At 45.0% G+C, this 24,369-nt stretch overlaps 1 protein-coding gene across 1 annotated transcript in view; it reads right to left on the bottom strand.

Moving 5' to 3' along the window:
- LOC139280968 (uncharacterized protein C16orf52 homolog B) overlaps positions 1 to 24,369 on the bottom strand; it is a 141,518-nt gene that overhangs the window by 19,763 nt on the left and 97,386 nt on the right. Inside the window, exon 2 of the mRNA XM_070900799.1 lies at positions 12,140 to 12,352. Coding sequence (XP_070756900.1) covers positions 12,140 to 12,352 — 213 coding nt within the window. The remainder of the gene's footprint in view (positions 1 to 12,139; positions 12,353 to 24,369) is intronic.

Raw genomic sequence — 24,369 nt, forward strand, 5'->3', positions numbered from 1 at the left:
ATGTAAAGACATTTTTATAAGAACTGGACCTCTGGGAAAACAGTTTGCCTGCTTTATGTGGCTGCAGGGACTGGAATAGCACTGATAGCACATTACGTTGACTGGTACCATCATTAACCCCAGGATGCTTTCGTTATATGGCGTGTGATTGAGGGCAAGGCGCTTGAAATATTGATTTGTACTTCCAGATTCCTTGGCTCCCCTATCCCATGTAGATTCTTATTTTTCAAGTAATATGTGGCCTCAAGATTTTTCTTGCCAAAATGTAATACCTTATCTGTGTTGAACTTCATTTGCCAATTATATGCCCATTCTGCAAGTTTATTAATGTCCTCCTGTAATTTGTTGCAGTCTTCCTCAGTATTGACTATCTCCGAAATTTGGCGTCATCCACAAATTTAGAAATTGTGTTTTTGATTCCAAAGTCTAAATCATTAATATATATGGTGATCAACAGTGGTCCCTTCGAACACCAGTTGTGGAACACCACTACCCACCTTCTGCCGCTGTGAATAGCTTCCTTTTACAACAACAACTTGCATTTATATAGCACCTTTAATGTAATGAAACATCCCAAGATGCTTCACAAGAGTATTATGAGATCAAAACAATTTTGACACCAAGCCACACAAGTAGAAATCAGGGCAGGTGACCAAAAACTTGGTCAAAGAGGTAGGTTTTAAGGAGCATCTTGAAGGAGGAAAGAGGGGTAGGGAGGCGGAGAGGTTTAGGCAGGGAGTTCCAGAGCTTGGGGCCTAGGCAACAGAAGGCACAGCCACCGATGGTTGAGCGATTATAATCAGGGATGCTCAGGAGGGCAGAATTAGAGGAACACAGACATCTACTATCTGCTTTTTCGTGCGGCCAGCTAGCTATTATTCTGCTACATGTCCCCTGACTCCGCATTCTCTGACCTTGTTCATCAGTCTATTATATGGTGCAGTAGCAGCAGGGAAATGATGTCATGCTCCCTGTGGAAGTACTGATGGTAGGGTGTGAGCAGTAAGGCAGTAATTTAGCCTAGGGTGGTCCTGACAGGCCAGGTCACCAATTTCTGAATGGCCAAGATTAAAAGCCAGTCTTATACTATAATTTTAGTACGGAAAATGTGGTTGATCTTAATTATACAGTTCCACAAATTAATATTTAGTTGTAGACAATAATTAAAATAGAGAGTGGTTTTCTTAAATCGGAACTTCATGTCATGTCACTGTTTAAAAGATTCGTCTCATAGGCTAGGATAACACTGCAATCAAAGTTAGCAGCAAAACACCTTTAATGTGTCACTGTCCCGTCATTCTCTCTCTCTCTCTCTCTCCTCCTGTGTCACTGTCCCGTCAATCTCTCTCTCTTCCTGTATCACTGTCTCGTCACTCTCTCTCTCTCCCTATATCACTGTCTCGTCAATTTCTCTCTCCCCGTGTCAGTGTCTGTCTCTCTCTCTCTCTCTTCCTGTGTCACTCTCTCTCTCTCCCCGTGTCCGTGTCTCTCTCTCCCTGTGTCCGTGTCTCTCTTTCTCTCTCTCTCCCACTGTCTGTGTCTCTCTCTCTCCCTGTGTCCGTCTCTCTTTCTCTCTTCCTGTCTGTCTCTCTCTCTCTCTCTCTCACTCTTCCTGTCTCTCTCTCTCTCTCTCTCTCTATCACAATCTCTTCCTGTGTCACTTTTCTGTCACTCAACCTTTTCCTATCTCAATCTGTGCGAGTTTCCCGTCACTCACTCTTTCCCCTCCCCTACTTGCTCTCTCCTTTCTACTTTTATGGTTTCTTCTCCATTTAAAAAAAATTCTACCATAATAAATGATTTTAAAAATGTGAGTAAAAATTCTTGCTTTGAAGTCAAAGCAGCACATAATCAGCTTAATTATGATCCATGTGCAGTTTCTCTAACCTCTTAGTGCATGCAGTCTCTTTAAGGTGTAGTTTGCTTGTAAATTGATTTATAGGTTGTATTTCTGTTACTAATCCCCCAACCCCCATTTGATAATTTCTCTTGCATTTGCTTTCTCTTGTTAATAAATCTATGAAGCAAAATCAGCTCTTAAAGACACCGGACATCTTAGCTGCAGCTACGATTGACAAGAGATGTCACTGCAGAATATATGCACCAAAAACCAGACTTGCAAACAGGACAAAATCACGTTAATCAGAAGGTTTCTTCACATAGAAAATAGCCTGGGCTCCAACTTTATATCAGTTCAATTTGAATCCAAAAATATTTCTGCCATCACAATGGCAGCAGTTCAGAAAAAACCTCAAATATCCAAAGGGAGAAGGGGACACTACGATTCTCATGGTTACAGCACGGTCTGTGATACAGAAATACATATTAAGATTAAATACTGAAGGCTAAAGCAATCGAGTGAAATCGCTGCCAGCCCTTCCCACCCCTCGCCAAGGGTAATCTAGCAAAAGTGCAGAGTTAGGTCAATATCACTCCCACATTCTTCAACTCTGACAAGCGACATTCCACAAAGATGGCCATGATCCGAATGAGTACAAGAGCCATTGTTCTACGCAGCATTTGATTTCTTCCTTAAATATTTTTCAAAGTGTTTTTTTAAAGATGTCACTTGATACATCAGTTGTTCTTGCTGGATGGCTATTCAACATTCCATCAGTTTGTACTTGTGCCCTCACAGCCTTCAGCGACTGAAGCTAACTAGGCAACGGTAGCATAGTGGTTATATTATTGGACTAATGATCCAGAGACACGAGTTCAAATCCCACCATGGCAGCTGGGGAATTTAAATTCGGTTAATTAAATAAATCTGGAACAAAAAGCTAGTATCAGTAATGGTGACCATGAAACTATCTGATTGTCGTAAAAACCCATCTGGTTCACTAATGCCAGTTAGGGAAGGAAATCTGCCATCCTTTCCCAATCTAGTCTAGCTGTGACTCCTGACCCACAATAATATGGTTGACTCTCAAATGGCCCAGCGAGCCGCTCAAGGGCAATTAGGGATGGGTAATAAATGCTGGTGTTGCCAGCAACATCCATATCCGTGAACAAATATTAAAAAAAGATTGCTTACTCCTCCACTACCTGGCTCTGCCGCTATTTAAAAACTTGCAACACAGAACCTTTCAATTTCATTTTCATCAACGAAAAGGAGTTGAATTGTGTAAGTATCTCTTCACAGCTTCAAGCCAGCCTCAGGATCCAGGACCATCCTCATCACTTTCTCTTGAAATCTCCCCAATGTCATTTTAGATTTGGAACTTATCTGTAGTCTTCATTTTCAAAGTCCACATATATGTCATTTCCAGATCCTATACAGCTGCCAGGGTTTTCTGCAAGCGTGCCTTTAATGGACATGAAAATCACAATCTGGCGAGTGCAGAAGGGGAGATCACCAGCCAATATTTCTGACCAATTATCAAATTGGATGTACACTTGAATAGGAAACATTTTCAAGGCTATGGGGAAAGAGGAGGGGAGTGGAACAAATTAAATATGTGAGGTTATGCACTTGGGCAGAAAACATTATTTAAATGGAGAAAAATTGCAAAGTGCTGCAGTACAGAGGGACCTGGGGGTCCTGGTACATGAAACACAAAAGGATAGTATTCAGGTACAGCAAGTGATCAGAAAGGCCAATGGAATCTTGGCCTTTATTGCAAAGGGGATGGAGTATAAAAGCAGGGAAGTCTTGCTACAGTTACACAGGGTATTAGTGAGGCCACACCTGGAATACTGCGTGCAGTTTTGGTTTCCATATTTAAGAAAGATATACTTGCTTTGGAGGCAGTTCAGAGAAGGTTCACTAGGTTGATTCCGGAGATGAGAGGGTTGACTTATGAGGAAAGGTTGAGTAGGTTGGGCCTCTACTCATTGGAATTCAGAAGATTACGAGGCGATCTTATCGAAATGTATAAGATTATGAGGGGGCTTGATAAGGTGGATGCAGAGAGGATGTTTCCGCTGATAGGGGAGACTAGAACTAGGGGGCATAATCTTAGAATAAGTGGCCGCCCATTTAAAACTGAGATGAGGAGGAATTTCTTCTCTCAGAGGGTTGTAAATCTGTGGAATTCGCTGCCCCTGAGAGCTGTGGAAGCTGGGTCATTGAATAAATTTAAGACAGAGATAGACAGTTTCTTAACCGATAAGGGAATAAGGGATTATAGGGAGCGGGCAGGGAAGTGGACCCGAGTCCATGATCGGATCAGCCATTATCGTATTAAATGGTGGAGCAGGCTTGAGGGGCCGTATGGCCTACTCCTGCTCCTAGTTTTTATGTTCTTATGAGACACCATAGGCACAATGGCCCAAATGGCTTCCTTCTGTGTTGTATGTTTCTATGATTTAGATGCTCTTCCCATGGAACTAAAAACGATCTCCCTTTCTATTATTTATAATCCATTTTTCAGTCATCTCTACTTTAGTTACCCCAAGTTTAAGACTGAAGGTCCCCTATTTATTCATCTTTAAAATACAAAACTGTGACCCTGATCTTACCAAGTTTCTCCTTTCTGCATCACTTAAAATAATTTCTTTAAAATTCCACGTTACATTTGTATCTTTGAGCTCTTCCTTCTCACCAACCTCAAGATTCCCCCTAAGAATCCTTGTCCTGGTCCAAAGCTTTCTCTTTGAAATTCTTGCACTTTTGGATGATTATTTTTGGCTTTCGCCTTTATCACACCCCAAATATAATCCAAACATCTGATGCAAACAAATTTCTAACTTCCCACAGGTCGTATATTGGCTGAAGTGTTTTGGAAAAGCGAGGTGACAGTATCAGGACCAGCATCGTTGATAAATTGAAGAGTGGGGATTAAAATATGTCATTGTAAAGTTTTGCCAAACTTCATGCCTCCTGTTGCAGTAATGTTTGGGCAAGAGTGAGTACTCCTTGAGCCTGCTTCACATGTCCTCAAAAATTAGCTCACAATATAGCCAGTACTTGTACAGAGCTGCTTGCAGCGTTCTGACCTATTTGGGGGAGGGGTGGGGAGGGCAGAGGAGGAGAGGTGAGGTGAGGTGAGGTCAGGAGAGGGGAGGTGTGGTCAGGGGAGGGTAGGTCAGGGGTTTCCACCACCGCATCCCCCCCCACCCCCGACCAGTTAGTAGCAGTGCTGGGTACAATGTACGAACCAATGCCTCATTCATTTGTCGTGAAACAGGTTTATTCAAAATGTACTTTTATAGGAGTAAACAGCTGAACATGAAGACCTATTTGCTGTAAACACCTTTACAAACTTCATTGAATGAATTTACCCCAGATAGCCCAGACATCCGTAAAAGGGGATCCACGTGGTTTTGAAGCTCAAGTGCCGTTAGCTTTTAGTGTGGGGCCTTCTCTTGGGTGAAATTTTCAAGATAGTCAATGAGGTTTCCTTCGAGGCCAAGCTATCCAGCCCACATAGGACAGGACGAACTATCAAAAGGAAGCAGAAGGAACATCTCAATGTCCAGGAGCATCCCTGAGACATCAGCCAGGTGTGGCTGTGAAGCAGAGTGGCTTTGTTACGGATCTCATTAGGCTGATTATAGCCACAGCCTCCCGGTTGCTTGCTTGTTAGTGCCCTAAATGGGAGACAACTGAAGCGGTACGGTATTCAGGTAGATTTATGGCACAGTTCAGCCAGTAAGCAAAATGAAGTTCCAAGGAAAGAGAGTACTTTCAAAAAATAAATTGCCTCTGACTATACCCAACTGACCAGCAGGGAAAGAAACTGAATTGAGCCCTGGCTGATTCAACAGCAGGATCAGTAAACAAGGGTGTAGACTTGCAGGATGAGACCCTTCACAGGTTATTAACCCAAGATGGTCCAGGGCAACTTGTCAGGCATCCTCGATTACATATAGCCCAAAGAAATTTGGGAATCTTTGCAATCAGTCACCTTTTGAAAATAATTCCCTAGCACAGGGAGCAGATTAGGTCTTTCTATGTAAGGTGTCTCTGCACTGTAGGCTGATCTACCCACACAACAATGTCACTCACCAAATGTATACAAAATCTTAACATTTACACTTCTTAACCTCAGTTAATCCTCACTCTCTCTACCTAGTATGATGATTCCTCTTTTAATTGGCAGGGTTGGACAGCCTAGTTTGCTGTCTTCCAGTCAGCTTCAAATGTTGCTCCATAATTAGCCCAAGAGACATATAGCTACAGAGCAGGAGCACTACTATCCATCCTCGGTCTGCTATGCTAAGTGCTCCGTAAAGCAGACTGGCTAGAGCATGCCATTAAAAGACATGCATTTATATGGCGCCTTTCACGACCGCAGGATGTCCCAAAGCACTTTACAGCCAATGAAGTACTTTTGAAATGTAGTCACTATCATAAAATCATAGAGTGTTTACAGCATAGAAGGCGGCCCGTCGAGCCCATGCCGACTCTCGGCTAGTCCCACTCCCCCGCCCTTTCCCCTTAGCCCTGCAAATATTTTTCCTTCAGATACTTATCCAACTCCCTTTTGAAAGATAAAATTGAGTGTGCCTCCACCACCCTTTCAGGCAATGCATTCTAGATCTTAAACACGCGCTGCGTAAAACGTTTTTTCCTCGTGTCACCTTAAATCTGTGTCCTCTGATTCTCGACCCTTCTGCCAATAGGACTAGTTTCTATCTACTCTGTCTCGACCCCTCATGATTTTGAAATGTAGGAAACACAGCAAGCTCCCACAAACAGCAATGAGATAATGACCAGATAATCTGTTGCGGTGATGTTGGTTGAGGGATAAATATTGGCCAGGACAACGGGGAGAACTCCCCTGCTTTTCTTTTACGTCCATCCGAGAGAGCAGGGGCCTCGGTTTAATGTCTCATCCGAAAGATAGTGCAGCACCCCCTCAGGACTGTCCTGGAGAATCAGCCAAGTTTTTCGTGCTCAAGTCTCTTGAGTGGGACTTGAATCCACAGCATTCTGACTCAGAGACGAGAGAGACAGTGCTTCCCACTGAGTCACGGCGGACATGGATAGCAGAATGAAAGTTGCGACAGGGATTGTGTGCTTCAAATCAAGGACCAATTGCTTAAACCTACCCTGCATAGGTTTTCCCTGGGCCAGGCCATCAGATTTCTGTATTTATTGACCGACTAGCACATTATTTCCATTGCTGCATACCAAGAGAAAAACACTTTCTGCAGCGATGGCTCTGCGCTGAGTCACTGTTTTTTGATCGTTGGGATAGAGAGCTAACTTGGAAGAAATGCAAAATTCCTTGGTCAATAAAAAAAAAGGAATGGATTTGACTTTTTTGGGGTGGGTAGGTGGGGAGGGGCGAGAGAGAGGGGGGGGGGGCAGGACCTTTACAAACAAACAGTTATTCTTTAGTCAGCATAAAAAGGGTATTTTCCAGCTAAAATTTCCATCTAAAAGCAAACATTAGGCTCCGAAACCTTCCCAGGACATCGTCTAAAAGGACTTTTTCAAAATTCAAACTAAACAATGGTGTGGTCCTCATATGCCCTTTAATGGTTTAAAATACAAAATTCAGGGAACATTCATTCAAGCTTCACAGTTCCCAGGACCTGTTGTACCAGAGAACAGACTGCATCATTTACTAGGGTCGGCTCAAAGTCAATCCAACAAAATACCTGTCACTCTTGGGTTTACATGTCGACAGAACACTTTTTGTCTAACCTGTGCAGCTAGGTATAAATATCACTGAAATAGCTTCTACATTTCTTGTTTTTAAATATTCCTGGCTTGTCCCGAGGTCGTGAAAGACGTTACATAAATGCAAGTTATTTCTTTAATGCACATAAATCAACATTAATGAACTTTTATTGGTCCTCACATGATTTGCAAATACGAGATTTGGCGACTGTGTAAATATTTCTCTTCCCCTTTGGTGCTAGTCTCAGTCCCATTATGAAAGATGTTAAATGTGGATTGTGCACAATACTTAATATAAACTGAATGACGACAGCCAAACCTCAAATTACCTGAGCATAAAGAAGAATTTTATAAACCTTTATTAAATCCTTTATAATCCACCTGGGGATTTTTTTTTAAATTGAAGCTTTGATCGGGTTAATAGGATTGATGCTTGTCCAAAGAATGCTATCTGTAGATTACAATTTACAGTACCTCTTGTATGGTCATGTCAAATACTGCACAAATGTTTACAATCCACTCTTAGTCAGCGAGTGCCTCAACTCCTGACGTCTTTCCACCATCTACAAGGCACCAGGAGTGTGACGGAATACTCTCCACTTGCCTGGATGAGTGCAGCTCCAACAACACTCAAGAAGCTCGACACCTCAAGAAGCAGGACAAAGCAGCCGCTTGATCGGCACCCCATCCACCACCTTCAACATTCACTCCCTCCACTACCGGCGCACCGTGGCTGCAGTGTGTACCATCTACATGATGCTCTACAGTAACTCGCCAAGGCTTCTTCGGCAGCACCTCCCAAACCCGCGACCTCTACCGCCTCGAAGGACAAGGGCAGCAGGTGCATGGGAACACCACCACTTCCATGTTCCCTCCAAGTCACGCACGATCCCGATTTGGAAGTATATCGCCGTTCCTTCATCATTGCTGGGTCAAAATCCTGGAACTCCCTCCCTAACAGCCCTGTGGGAGCACCTTCACTACACAGACTGCAGCGGTTCAAGAAGGCAGCTCACCAAAATCTTCTCAAGGGGCAATTAGGGATGGGCAATAAATGCCGGCCTTGCCAGTGACGCCCACATCCCATGAATGAATAAAAGTAAATTGGTAATTAAGTCTTGGATCAATCTGACAGATTTCAGATGTTTGCTCCCGCTGTGGTGTGTTGTAGAGATAGTACAATTTGCATAATGGGATTTCTAATTTTAGTTGAAAGCAATAACCAGTTGTTGAAGATTAAAACAAACCTGGAGGGAGGTTCCCACGTTATTCTTATTGGGTAGAATACTTTTTTCAGTTTTGCTAATCTGAATAAGCATCATTCTAAAATAACGAAAAGTCGCTGAGTCATGCTGAATATTCCAACAGTTTTGCTCAGTCAATACCTTTCTCTAACTCAGTAACCCTTTTATGCAAGGCGTTGAGGGCAGACTCTGTCTTGTAACAGTGTGCTGCTGTCTCGTTCAGAAACACAAACTTCTCATCCTCAAGTTCGGAGACTTTGGGCCCAAGTTTCGGCCTCAGTTGCTCCTGATTTTTTGGAGCAACTGGTGTAGAACGGAGTATCTTAGAAATTCAAATTCTCGGCATTTAGTTTGCTCCAGTTCTAGTCAGTTAGAACAGTTTCACTTTGGAACAGAATTTTTTTTCAAAAGGGGGCGTGTCCGGCCACTTACGCCTGTTTTCAAAGTTTCGGCAGTGAAAACTTACTCCAAACTAACTTAGAATGGAGTAAGTGAAGATTTTTGTATGCTCGAAAAAACCTTGTCTACACTTTAGAAAATCAGGCGTAGGTTACAAATCAGGCGTAGGGAATAGGGGGAGGGAGGTTTAAAGGGAAGTTTACAAACATTAAACACTTCAGTTTTACAAATAAAGAGCCATCATCAATAATAAATGATAAAAACATCAATAAATCGACCAATAAATCAATCAAAAAAAATAAGAAATCATTTTTTTTTAAATCAATAAATAAAACATTTTCTACTTACCGACTGCAGCACCGGGAGCCCTCCAACAGCATGCTGGGATGCCCCCCCCCCCCCCCCAGTGTGTCCCTGTCAGTGTCTCTATCTCTCTGTGTGTGTCTCTCACTCTCTGTCTGTCAGTGTCTGTGTTTCTGACAGCGAGGGGTGGAGGAGGATGGGGAGGGGGGCTGGAGGGGTGGGGGAGGAGCGGTGGGGGAGAGGAAGTGTAGTGGGGGAGAGGGGGTGTAGTGGGGGAGAGGGGATGGGGGGTGACAAGGGAGGGGGGGTGAGAAGGGAGGGGGAGGAGAGGTAGGAGGAGGGAGGAGAGGTAGGAGGAGGGAGGGGAGGGGGGAAGAGAAGGGAGGGAGTGGAAGGGAGAGAAGGGAGGGAGGGAGGGGAGGGGGGAAGAGAAGGGAGGGAGGGGAAGGGGGAGAGAAGGGGAGAGAGAGAGAGAGAGAGAGAGAGAGAGAGAGAGAGAGAGAGAGAAAGGACAGGGAGGCTGAACGGGCTGGGCCCAAGACTTCGAGCTTAGACTTACCGGATTGACAGGTAGGTGGCGTCGGGTCCGGGGGTCGGGGCGGAGGGGAGGGAGGGAGGGAGGTCGGTCGGTCGGTCAGAGATCGGTGGGGTGGGGGGCGGAGATCGGTCGGGAGCGGAGGTCGGTTGGGGGGGGGGGGCGGGAGCCAAGTCGGGTCAGGTCCGGTCGGGAGGAAGCAGGAGCTGGGCGTGGGAGGGAGCCTTATGCACGCAGCCCCAGTGAGGCCATTCGGCCAGGGCTAGGGGCTGCGTGCTTCGGGCTCCTCCCACACAGTTTTGGGTGCCTGGAGCTACTGCACATGCGCGCCCACTGTAGCACGTATGTGCAGAGGTCCCGGCACTGTTTTCAGCGCAGGGTCCTAGCTCCGCCCCCTACAGCTCGTGCTGCGCCGTGCCAAGCTGCAAACGACCAGCAGGGAGGGAGCCGGAGAATCTGGAAGTTTTTTTTACGTGCACTTTGTGGCGCGAAAAACGGGCATCCAGGTCGGGGCTGCGCCGTTCTAGGCGCAGCCCGAAACTTGGGCCCTTTGTTTAGGAGTTGACTTTCCAACACAGACTGCAGCGGTTCAAGAAGGCGGCTCAACACCACCTTCTATGAGGCAATTAGGGATGGCCAATAAATGTTGGCCTTGCCAATGACTCCCACACCCCGGAACGGGTTTAAAAAAAAATATATATATATATATAATTAATTCACTGCACAGCCAAAGCGAACAAATTGCTGGAGACACCCAGCTCTACCGCTCCACCACTTCTCTCGACTCCTCCACGGTCTCTAAATTGTCAGACTGCTTGTCTGACATCCAGTACTGGATGAGCAGAAATGTTCTCCAATTAAATACTGGGAAGACCAAAGCCATTGTCTTTGCTCCCTGCCACAAACTGCGTTCCCTAACCACTGACTTCATCCCTCTCCCTAGCATGTATCTGAGGCTGAACCAGACTGTTTGCAACCTTGGTGTCATATTTGACCCTGAAATGAGTTTCTGGTCACATATCCGCTGCATAACTAAAACTGCCTTTTTCCACCTCCGTTTCTGCCCTTGCCTCAGCTCTTCTGCTGTTGAAACCCTCATCCATGCCTTTGTTACCTCTAAACTTGACTACTCCAACCCACTCCTGGCTGGCCTCCCACATTCTACCCTACTTAAACTTCAGGTCATCCAAAACTAGGCAGCCCGTGTCCTAACTCGCACCAAGTCACGATCACCCATCACCTGTGCTTGCCGACCTACATTGGCTCCCGGTTAAACAACACCTCGATTTCAAAATTCTCATCCTTCCATGGACTCGCCCCTCCCCACCTCTGTAATCTATTTAAGCCCCACAACCCCCGAGATGTCCGCGCTCCTCAAATTCTGCCCTCTTGAGCATCCCTCATTATAACTGCTCCACCATCGGTGGTCGTGCCTTCAGCTGTTTGGGCCCAAAGCTCTGGAACTCCCTCCCTAAATCTCTCCGCCTCTCTTTCCTCCTTTAGGTCGCTCCTTAAAACCTACCTCTTTAACCAAGCTTTTGGTCATCTGCCGGAATTTCTTCTTATGTGGTTCGGTGTCAAATTTATCTGTTTTGTCTTGTAAAACTGCTGTGAAGCATGTTGGGACGTTTTACATTAAAGGTGCTATATAAATAAAAGTTGTTGTTGCTGCTGTGTTTATTAACCTTAACAGAGAATTCTCCGTCTAAATAGCCCCATTACAGGCTGATGAAAGCTAGATTGTTCTGAAATCCTGTCAGCATTTTGTGCTTGTTGTTGATAGCTAGCAAGCTGAAAGTGAGGAACATACGATATTTGTTTCAGGGATAACTTCCACTGGGAAGTGAGTCTGTTCAGTAAATAAATTTGTCCAATGTTCTAAATCTAGTGAAGCGAGTGTAAAAAATCTTTACACCAGTCAATGGCAAAATCTCGATCATATTGGTGTTGAGGTTACTCCTGTAGGTCTGGGCCGGAGGGGGGCAAACATTCGACTTGCCTGAAAGCTGGGAAACCCAAGCTGTTCATAGTGTGCATGTTTCAAGAATTTGAGAGAGTTTAAATCTGAAACCAAAATGAACTTACTTCCAGCGAAGGCTATCCAGCGGGCGTATTTGGTGGTTTCCCTTCGCCAATGTGAAGCCACCAGCAAACCGCACGTCACCGTTAGCGAAATAATGCCCATAATGATGAAAAACAGTGTGGTGACCCATTCGGGTGGAAGACGCGGAGGGACACATGTTCGGTCACGCCCATGGATGGTCTGACACTGCCGGACAAGGCCCACCGTCAGAGCACCTGTAGGAGCAAAGGAAACGCACAAAACAAATTACCTTTCCGTTTCATACATCGTGCAACGCTCTCATTGCTTAATGTGCGCCTACAAACTCTCACCAACCCTTTGGAGGACAACGGGTGCATTTCTACACAGATTTACGCACACAACCAACAAATAACTATACAAAATAGACCAGCGCAACTTCCAGCAATAGTGTCTCCTGTTCTCTCACATTCGTCTCCATTATATGAATTCATTTTCATTAACTACCTTATTAACATAACTAGAAACCAGGAATGATGCACTAAACCTAGTCAGCTGATCTGAGATACAAACTCGTAAGGAAAATCTACTCTACAATGGAAAAATATAAATGTGCTCAGTATGCCTCAAACTATGCATACAAAGCTGAAATATTTTATAAATTGACAGATTATCTACTGCAGGTATGGTCTTCTTTATGTAGATCACACTCTACGTATTAATGAACAAAAAAGAACATGCATTTATATAGCGCCTTTCACGACCTCAGGACATCCCAAAGTGCTTTACAGCCAATGAAGTACTTTTGGAGTGTAGTCACTGTTGTAATGTAGGAAACGCGGCAGTCAATTTGCGCATAGCAAGCTCCCACACACAGCAATGTGATAATGACCTGATAATCAGTTTTTGCTATGTTGATTGAGGAATGAATATTGGCCCCAGGACACCAGGGATAACTCCCCTGCTCTTCTTCGAAATAGTGACGTAGGATCTTTTACGTGCACCTGAGGGGGCAAACGGGGCCTCGGTTTAACGTTTCATCCGAAAGACGGCACCTCTGTTAGTGCAGCACTCCCTCAGCACTGCACCAGAGTGTCAGCCTAGATTTTTGGTGCTCAAGTCTCTGGAGTGGGACTTGAACACCAACCTTCTGACTCTGAGGCGAGAGTGCTACCCACTGAGCCACAGCTGACATATTAATGTGGATAAAATAACACTAGAACTTTGACCCTTTTAAGATCTTGGAGGCGAAGAGGAGTCACATTAACCACCTCACCTTATTACACAAAGGGCCTGACTGTAGCTTTTTTGAAAGTGGCAACCACACACTCGAAGCCCATCCGTTCACACACAACACCTGGGGCACTTGGGAGGCTGTGTTGTATGTCAAGGTTGAACTAAGATCCAGAGGGTGAATACGCCCAGCCAAAAGGTTGATGTTTGAACATTCTCCATATTTATTTCAATCCCTGTAACCGAATCATGCCAGGATAGTATAGAGGTGCGAAGATCCAAAACTAATTATAAGGAGCACTGAAGAGAGTGAATACTGGATCTTGAGTTGCCACAGTCGTACTATTGCCTGTAAAGTACATGCAGCTACCCGTCAGATCGTGTCCTACAATCTGTACAAGCTTGTTCATATTGGCACGGTACTTGTCCCTGACAGCATTCGGACTAAGTGCTGTCAATAGGCTTATTTATAGTGCATTGATACAAAAATGCTATGGGAAAAAATTTTACTTAAGCCAATGTGATTTCATATCGTGTACTTAAATCATCGTTTCAAACTGCTCCCAGCACTGGTGACCGACCTGTTACAAGCTGAGCGTAATACGACTTGAAATGTTCTCTCCTGGCGTGAACAAAGTTTGCACGGGCAGAATCCAGAATCATACTGTTGCTCACATTTGAAGTGGGCCTCCAGACTTGACCATTCCATCGCTCTCCTGGCCGGCCTCCCAACTTCCTACATAAACTTGAGCTCATCCAAAACTCTGCTGCCCATGTCCCACTCACCCATCACATCTGTCCCTCGCTGACCTACATTGGCTCCTGGCTCGGCAACGCCTCGATTCTAAAATTCTCATCCTCATTTTCAAATCTCTCCATGGCCTCGCCCTTCCCCATCTCTGTAATCTCCTCCTGGTGGGAGGGGGGGGGGGGCCTACAAGCCTCAGAGATCTCTGCGCTCCTCCAATTCTTTCCTCTTGAGCATCCCCGATTTCAATCGTTCCAACATTGGCAGCTGTGCCTTCAGCTGCCGAGGCCTTAAGCTCTGGAACGCCCTCCCTAAACCTCCCTACCTCTTCTCCTTTCCGACACTCCTTAAAGCCTACCTCTTTGACCAAGCTTTTGGTCATCTGTCATATCTGTTTATGTGGCCCCGTGTCAAATTTTGTTTGTTAATGCTCCTGTAAAGTTTTACTATGTTAAACACGCTATATAAATACAAGTTGCTGCTGTTATAAAGTATTCATCATCCCTCGAAACAAGGATGACTTGCTTCCATGCCAAAAAGGGATGAGTTCATAGGTGTTTCAATGAAGGACCTAATATTCCAGATTCCAAACTACTTCATGAAGGGTGGAAGATGCCTGTGCATGGATTTTTTTTAACATGTGGTGGCCGTTGCACACCAGCCACCACACGGGCTAGATCTTGGTCCAGTGGCAAGGATTTCCCAAGACGACTGGAGACCAGCTCTGCTGCACAGACCTAGCGCGCACATATATCACAGAGTGGGCTGGCCCGTGCTGCCCCTGGGCCCTCACCTCTTCTGGCTCCCGAACTCACGCCTCTCCTGGGCCCCGATCACGTCCCTCTACAAACTCTTGCCGCTCCTGCTGTACCTGCCTGCACTGCGATCAGCGACCTGGATTTGGGTGATGTCAAATGCCATCGCCCTCCTGCAGCAGCAAGCTCTGTACCTTGAAGTGGGCATGCCGCCACATGTTGCTCCCTCTAATGGACCCGGCCTGCTGATGATCTTGCAGGCCAGGACTATGCCAATTTCCAGGCCGGGCTGCCACACATTGCTCCCTCTAATTACAAGTATTTACAGCACAGAAACATTCGACCCAAGAGGTTCAAGCCAGTGTTTTTGCTCCACATGAGCCTTCTCCAACCCCTCTTCATCTAAACCCATCAACATATCCGTCTCCTCTTTTCTCCCTCGTGCTTATCAAGCCTTCTCTTGATCTAGTATGGCACTGTATTCCTGGCATTCCATAGGCAGACCCAAGTCCACAAAAACTAAAACCGATGCAGCTTTGTCTGTACATTTATTTCAGAAGATTGGCTGAAAAGCTCATCTCTTATTCTGCTTTTCCTTCGTGCATGAATTTTTTCCCCTTCCTTCTTTGCTGGATTCACTTATTTCTGGGTAATAAAAACAGAAATGGAGAGGATTCATTCTTCTCCAAAGGTAACGGTTACCTGCCAGACAACACATCTCTCTGCACGTCAGATACACAGAGGGGCAGCGTGAGCCCTGGTACCCTGAAGAAGCCGGTGTACACTCACTGCTTAGGCCACTCGGACATGTAACTGGACGGTGTTACATCGGATATACGGCACAGAAACAGGCCATTCGGCCCAACCAGTCCACGCCGGCGTTTATTCTCCACTTGAGCCTCCTCCCGTCTTTGCTCATCTAAACCTATCAGCATAACCCTCTGTTCACTTCTTCCTCATATGCCTGTCTAGCCTCACCCTGGGTGGAGAGATGGGGCATACTGGGGGAGAGAGGAGAGTGGGGGAACGACACAGTGGTGACGAGATACTAGGAGGAAATTGTGGGCATACTGTCTGGGGGGCAAAGATTGGGCACACAGGAGGATGTGGAAGGGGGGGGGGGCGAGAGACACACCACTGAAGGGGGGAGGGGAGGGGAGGGGGGAGAGGACACACACTGGGGAGGAGGAGTGGGACACTATGCCTCAGAGGGTAGCATTCTCAGCTCAGAGTCCGAAGCGTGTGGGTTCAAGTCCCACTCTAGAGACTTGAGCAGAAAATCTAGGCCGACACTCCCAGTGCAATGCTGAGGGAGTGCTGCACTGTCGGAGGTGCCATCTTTTGGATGAGACGTTAAACCGAGACTCTGCCCTCTCCGGTGGATGTAAAAGATCTCACGGCACTATTCAAAGAAGATTGCCCCGGCGCCTTGGCCAATGTGTATCCCTCACCTAAAAACAAATTATCTGGTTATTATCACATTGCAGTTTGTGGGAGCTTGCTGTGCGCAAATTGGCTGCTGCATTTCCCACATTACAGCAGTGACTACACTTCAGAAGTACTTCATTGGCTGCAAAGCACTTTGGGACATCGTGAGGTAGTGAAAGGCGCTATACAAATGAAAATCTTTTTTATAAAAGCTCAGCAGGGAAGAAACAAAAACTGGTGGGAATTTTAAGATGTGTGACATCATTTGCAGACTGTTGTTGCATGCAAGCAGCAGCTGTAGGTGTACGGTTCTGGTTGAAATTGTAAATTGAATGTGGAACAAACAACACTAGATGGGAACTGATGAGTCATGCGCTGCATCATGCTCATCCACACGCAATCTCTCTTGCGCTCTGTCAGCACCAATCCAATATCTTGCAACTAAATCGAAGAATGGTCTTATCCCATCGTTTAGCCACACATCACTGCGTTATAACAACCTGCCTGTCTCTCTCTGGTTGGCCAGCAAGAATCATGCAGTCTACAAAGTGACTGCTCACCTGATTTATATATTAGCACACCCTTGCTTGACAGGACATAGAAAATGGAGTTCAGTCGATGATGTGGTGGTGAAGGGGAGACGGAAATGAGAGCCATTTGCTCAAGTACCAGTTGACTGCCACCCCCGCTTTCTGTGCTCATCAAAATGAGGGACGTCAATGCTGGGGAATAGAATGCTTTTTATTTTAGGCATCTGTGTGTCATAACAACCCACAGTATCAAGAACACCCAGTTCAGGTACAGCGCAGGTTACATGCAGATGAGAGTTCCCCTCTACTGTGCCCCATTCAACCCCGCTACACCAATGTGGCCTCTCTCAATGGCCCACAGCAGCCACCCTGCGGCCTCATCCAGTAAGAATGGCAGCTAGTGCTAAATTAGGGTAGGCTTTGCACCCACGAGGAGCTGGATTGAGACTGTCCAAACTCACCAGGTATGGGCCTTGCAGATGGCAGGCCTTCATCTTGTTATTCCGGTAGGGCCTGAATGTGTTTAAAAAGAATATTGACGTAATTTACTGGACAGGGCCAGTTTTATTGCCACTAGGGTATAATATACCCATATTTGGCTCCCTTTCCTCCTTTTTATAACCACCCCCGATCTTATGTAATTTTTTTCTGTTTCCCAAGGTAGCTGGTCATTATTCCACCATTCACACCCTATCTAGACTAATCTTTCTCTAACTTCTGCATTTCCATCTCAAGTCAGCCCATCATCCCTTTTGTCTCTCTAATCTCTCCTGCCTTCCACCCTATCACAGACCTTCCCTTTTGTTCTTTCTTCCCCTCCCCCTTAAGAATCTGTTCATTTCAAACATTCACCAGTTCTGACGAAGGGTCATCGACCCAAAACGTTAACTCTGTTTCTCTCCATGGATGCTGCCTGACCCGCTGAGATTTCCAGCATTCTCTGGTTTTATTTCAGATTCCAGCATCCGCAGTATTTTGCTTTTGTATATTATAATTAATTGATTTTGACTAATAACATACACAGCTTGCAAGCTATCAGACCACACTTACAATACTACATTTCTTTCTTGTCATAAACCATCTCCTTAAACCTTGTGAAGAGAGCAACGGGATCAAAATAAACATTTCCAGATCAGACAGCTACCTAATTGTACAGAGAAGCCCACGTGTAGGAGGTTTCGCCAGTACTTGAACTGTGATGCCTTAAAACTAAATTAATCTTCAGCAAAGTATGCACACTGGTAGTCTTGTTCAGTTAATGCAATTTCTGCTAAGCTAAGCAAAATACATCAGACTTTTCCAGATTTTTTTTTTAAAGCAGTGAAGCAGATTAGGATGAGAGTGTTCCCCCTACCCGGAGTTCCCAGTCCGAGCAAGCCTGGCTGGAATCACAGATTTATACGGAGGAAGAGAGAAGAATCAGAATTACGCTCCTTTGCACTTTCTAGCTTTCGGAACAGAATCAGGTCCACTGCCCACCTGCTGTCAGGCAACCAAAATGGCTGGAGGAAAATTGGTTATAGAGCAGGAAGAGTGGATGGCGAGAGATAGAAAGAACATAAGAAATAGGAGCAGGAGCAGGCCATTTGGCCCCTCGAGCCTGCTCCGCCATTCAATAAGATCATGGCTGATCTGATCATGGACTCAGCTCCATTTCCCTGTCCGCTCCCCATAACCCTTGACTCCTTGACTCCTTGACTCCTTGATCATTCAAAAAATCTGCCTATCAATGAAGTCCTTACTACTCGGGGGATCAAGGGGTATGGCGAGAAAGCAGGAAGGGGGTACTGAAGTTTCATGTTCAGCCATGAACTCATTGAATGGCGGTGCAGGCTAGAAGGGGTGAATGGCCTGCTCCTGCACCTATTTTCTATGTTTCTATCTCCATCTTATGGCTCAGTGGGTAATAACACTGCAAAGTGCAACGCTGACAAAGAGGAATCAGAAGAAGCAAGGTGCCATCTGTGGTCTGTACAGGACATGACATTGGATGATGAGATTAGTAATGAGATAAATACATTTAAAATAAAATAAACCAAAAAGGATAAAAGCCCTGGTCCGGATGAATTGCATCCGCACATCTTAAAATAATCTAGGGAAGAGATAGTAGAGCCATTACTACACATATTTAATCATTTGTTAGAAAAAGGTGTAGTGCCCGAGAACTGGCAGATAGCTAACGTAATACCTGTATTTAAGAAGGGGGATAGAACATGTCTGGGGAATTATAGACCAGTCAGCTTAGCATCGGTGGTAGGAAAAATAATGGAATCCCCACTAAAGGAGAAAGAACAACATCTAGAAACCAAAAATATAATAATGAATAGTCAGCATGGATTTCAAAAGGGAAAGTCTTGGTTGACCAACGGTATTGAATTTTTTGAAGATGTAACAGAGAGAGTAGATATGGGTAATGCAGTAGATGTAATTTATCTAGATTTTCAAAAAGCCTTCAATAAGGTACCCCATAATAGACTGATGAACAAGGTCAGAGAATGCAGAGTCAGGGGACAAGTACAGAATGGATAGCTAGCTGGCTTCAAGACAGAAAGCAGAGAGTAGGGGTAAAGGGTAGCTATTCACAGTGGCAGAAGGTGGATAGTGGTGTTCCACAAGGATCAGTGCTGGGACCACTGTTGTTCATAATTTATATTAATGTTTTAGACTTTGGAATCAAAAACACACTTTCTAAATTTGCAGATGACACCAAATTGTCAATACTGAGGAGGACTGCAACAAATTATAGGAGGACATTAGTAAATTTGCAAAATGGGCATATCATTCGCAAATTAAGTTCAACAGAGATAAATGTGAGGTATTACATTTTGGTAAAAATAGGGAGGTCACTTATCAGAAAAGGATGAACAGACTGGGTCTCTTCTCTTGAAAAAAGGCTGAGGGGTAACCTAACAGAGGTCTTGAAGGTTTTGATAGTGTGTGTTTCCACTTGTGGGGAAGAGCATAACTAGAGGCCATCAATATAAGATAGTTACCAAGAAATCCAATAGGGAATTCAGAAGAAACTTCTGAATTTTTTTTTGAGAATGTGGAACTCGCTACCACAGGGAGTGGTTGAAGCGAATAGTATAGATGGATTTAAGGGGAGGCTAGACAAGCATATGGGAGAGAAGGGAATAGAGGATTATGCTGATAGATTTAGATAAGGAAAGATGGGAGGAGGCTCAAGTGGAGCATAAACGCCAGCATGGAGTGGTTGGGCCAAATGGCCTGTTTCTGTGTCGTATGGTCTCCGTATTTAAGGAAGGAAATACATGCATTGGAGGCTGTTCAGAGAAGGTTCACTAGGTTGATTCTGGAGATGAGGGAGTTGACTTATGAAGATAGGTTGAGCCTCTACTCATTAGAGTTAAGAATGAGGTGATCTTATCGAAACATGCAAGATAATGAGAGGGCTTGACAAGGTGGATGCAGAGAGGATATTTCCACCCATAGGGGAAACTAAAACTAGGGGACATCGTCTCAGAATAAAACTGAGATGAGGAGGAATTTCTTCTCTGAGGGTTATAAATCTATGGAATTCTCTGCCCCAGAGAGTTGTGGAGGCTGGGTCATTAAATATATTTAAGGTGGAGATAGACGGATTTTTGAGCGATAAGAAAATAAAGAGTTATGAGGAGTGGGCAGGGAAGTGGAGCTGAGTTCATGATCAGATCAGCCATGATCTTATTAAATGGTGGAGCAGGCTCGAGGGACCAAATGGCCTACTCCTGCTCCTATTTCTTATGTTCTTAAATCCTATGCAATCCCAGCTGGAGTGGCAGTAATATCTGGGAGCTGCACCCTCGGGGGCGGGGAGGGGGGGGCAGGTATTGGGGAACTTAATGAACCAGAGTTCCTATTGCTGCTTGTTATCCAGCGATACCTGCAGAAAGACAGCATGCTTGGATGCTGGTGAAGAACAGATTGAGGTAGGTTGCAAGAGCTCTTGTAGCTGACTAGCCTTGCCCAGACTCGCGTACATAGACGGGTGATTCGGGCAGTGCCAGAGGGCAGCAGTGGCCCGTGGAATTAGGCCCAGCATCAGTCACTGCCTTTTGGAGGATAGGAATAAACGGGAGAAAACTGGAGGGGAAAGAGGGCAGGAGTTATTTACGAGGTCATTAAAATATCCATTGACTGGCACATTAAGTACAATCATTTATTACAGAGTCTCACATGTTTAGTGAACTGTTCAAACAAATGTCTAAACTGGACAAGTCTTTATTTATTCATCGAATTCTGTGGTAAATCCTTTCCTTCCACACGGCTGTTTAAGTGGACCTGTAATGTGAATTGTCGGAGAAGGAATGAAAGTTTAATAAAAAACACACTAGGTCTCCATTATGTTAAGTACAATGGCGACAGTGTGCCTGCAAAATACATTCCCATTCATTAAAATTTTAAGAAACATATTTGTTGCTGGTTACAAATTTTGGAACTCATGAATTTATTAAATACAAATAAAACTGTTGTAAAGGTTGCTGCAGTGCCAGTGTGCCCACAGTAGTAGCTTCCAGTTCCCTTGGAATAAATGGAGGTACAGCATGCCACGTAGGAACACTCAGTGCACTAAGCTGTTTACTCTGGCTCTTCATGGCACAGCGGTGTTTGAACATTATATCTGAAAACAGGCTCTGCTACACGTCATCCTTCAGCAGGGGCCACAGGGAAAGAAAGCACAAAAATTACATTCTAATCATCAATGATTTGACATAACTGCCACCAATTATCTCTCCTCCCTTCGTCCCTGGTTCCACGGGTGCTGCAGTCTTCAGCACCTTGGCCATTCTTCATAGGCGGTCTTAGACGATGAGGACAGATAGGTTACTCAACAAAGGGAGGCATCACGCCGAAGGCCAATTCCCTGCCCTCATCCGACCTCTGCATGCACCAGCGCAGGTCACAATGACCAGGAGCAGCAACCCTTGCTGGCCTCTCCCTTTTTGGCTAACTGATTCAGAAGATCGCCAGTGTACTTGGCCAACATATACACCATGAATGGAGATGGGTGGACATTGGATTCACTGTGCAGATTAGCAGTAGAATCAAGTTTGCCTCGGATCAATGAGAGAGAAGTTGGGGAGACTTGAGATGAAACAAGCATCCGCCCCCCAGATGGCAAGCTTTTTACCTCCCTCCTGTCCCGAGTGCAAGAGGTGTTAAAGAGCCCACTCAAATCTTGTACGTGAACATAAACCTAATCACTGTCCCTCAGTGCATATTCCTTTAATCTTGTACTGCAGTCATTTATGTGGAGATGGAGTGTGCAGAAAGCAAGCGCAGGCAGCGGAATGAGCATGTGGCAAACCTGTCCCACCCACCCCTTTCCCTCAACGACTATCTGTCCCACCTATGACAGGGACTGTGGTTCTCGTTTTGGACTGTTCAACCACCGAAGGACTCATTTTTATAGGGAAAGCAAGTCTTCCTCGAGTGCGAGGGACTGCTGATGATGGTGGTACAGCATCCTACATTACAACAGTAACTACACTGCAGAAGTACTTTATTGACTGTAAAGCACTCTGGGACATCCAGTGGTCATGAAAGGCACTATATAAATACAAGACTTTCTTTACGTGACATGAATGGAAATAAATTGAACATTCAGTAAATCTGCTGCGACACCAAGAACCTTAAACAAGCTACAGAAAACAACTCATTTTTAGGAACATGCTGACTGAGTGGAACCACCACTATTATAGCACAGTCAACAAAGTTGATCCACAGATTTTAATGATGCAGTGGTACAATAACAGTGATACAATACATCAAATCTACCCCTGAATCTCTTGTCTAAGCACTTGACATTTTGTTGTAGTTTGCATTAAAAGATGAAGAGTTGCCATTTGTTTCAGATGACCAACTTCAGAAAGTCGGTGAACTCCTGTAATATAACAGAGTTGACATCTAAGTGAAATCTCAAAGAACTGCATCAACAGTAAAACTAGCCAATTCGCAGGGAAAACAAACAGCTTTTTTTAGCAACTAAAAATGATTTTTCCTTTACATTTCAAACAGCTGGTATTGTTGGGGTATTATCGGTTTAAAATACCTGTATGAACATTTCAATGGCTCCCCATTACACTTGGCTGAAATCCTGGTGGGAAAGATAGCTACAGAGGTACATGAAAATTTCACATGCCCATTAAGGTTTAACAAAATTCTGGTGAAAATATAACATTTAAAAGCTCTGGTTATGTCAGTGTCATAGTCCCAGCAAAAAATCCACTATATACTTGGAAAGTTTAAATCCCCCCCAGCTGAGAAATACTTCTCCAGACTTGACTCTAATAATTAGGTTTTATATTTTACTTTGTACAATAAGGACTCATTTTACAATTTAAGAGTTGCAAATAGTTTTCATTGAAACATAGCAACATAGAAATTTACAGCGCAGAAGTAGACCATTTCGGCCCATCGTGTCCACGCTGGCCGACAAAGAGCCACCCATGAACAATGTATAATGGCGGACAGGTAAAGCGCATCCAGCCCAACCAGTCCGCCCCACACAACCACGACATCCCATGCACTGCAACACTTTACACGCCACCCCACCCGGAGCCTTGCGAACTCCTGGGAGAGGCAAAAAACAGATAAAAACCCAGGCCAATTGGGGGGAAAAAAATCTGGGAAAATTCCTCTCCGACCCATCCAGGTGATTGAAACTAGTCCAGGAGATCACTCTGGCCGTATTAGATTCCCTGCAGTACTTAACATCATATCTGCGCCAGCCTATAAGAGGTTATCCAGTCTAATCCCACTTACCAGCTCTAGGTCTGTAACCCTGCAGGTTACGGCACTTCAAGTGCCCATCCAAGCACCTTTTAAATGTGGTGAAGGTTTCTGCCTCTACCACCTTTCCAGGCAGTGTGTTCCAGACACCCACAACCTTCTATGTGAAGAAGCTTCCCCTCAAATGCCCTCTAAACCTTCCACCAACCACCTTAAACCTATGCCCCCTCGTAATTGACCCTTCCACCAAGGGAAATAGGCCCTTGCTATCCGCTATATCCAGGCTACTCAAAATGTTATACACCTCAATGAGGTCTCCTCTCAGCCTCTTCTGTTCCAAGGAGAACAAACCAAGCCTATCCAATCTGTCCTCATAGCTCAGATTCTCCATTCCAGGCAGCATCCTCGTAAATCTCCTCTGTACCCACTCCAGTGCAATCACGTCCTTCCTATAATATGGTGACCAGAACTGCACGCAGTATTCCAGCTGTGGCCTAACCGGAGTATTATACAATTTAAGAATAACCTCCCTGCTCTTGTATTTTATGCCTCGACCAATAAAGGCAAGCATTTCATATGCCTTCTTAACCACTTTATCCACCTGGCCTGCTACTTTCAGGGATCTGTGGACAAGCACTCCAAGGTCCCTTTGTTCATCTACACTTCTAAGTGGCCTACCGTTTAATGTATTTACCCGTTCCTTATTAGCCCTCCCAAACTGCATTACCTCACACTTCTCCGATTAAATTCCATTTGCCACTGCTCTGCCCACCTGACCAGTAGATTGATATCCTCCTGCAGTCCATGACTTTCCTCTTCATTATCAATCACACAGCCAATTTTAGTGT

This window comes from Pristiophorus japonicus, chromosome 15 (assembly GCF_044704955.1).
Source record: "Pristiophorus japonicus isolate sPriJap1 chromosome 15, sPriJap1.hap1, whole genome shotgun sequence".
NCBI lineage: Eukaryota > Metazoa > Chordata > Chondrichthyes > Pristiophoridae > Pristiophorus > Pristiophorus japonicus.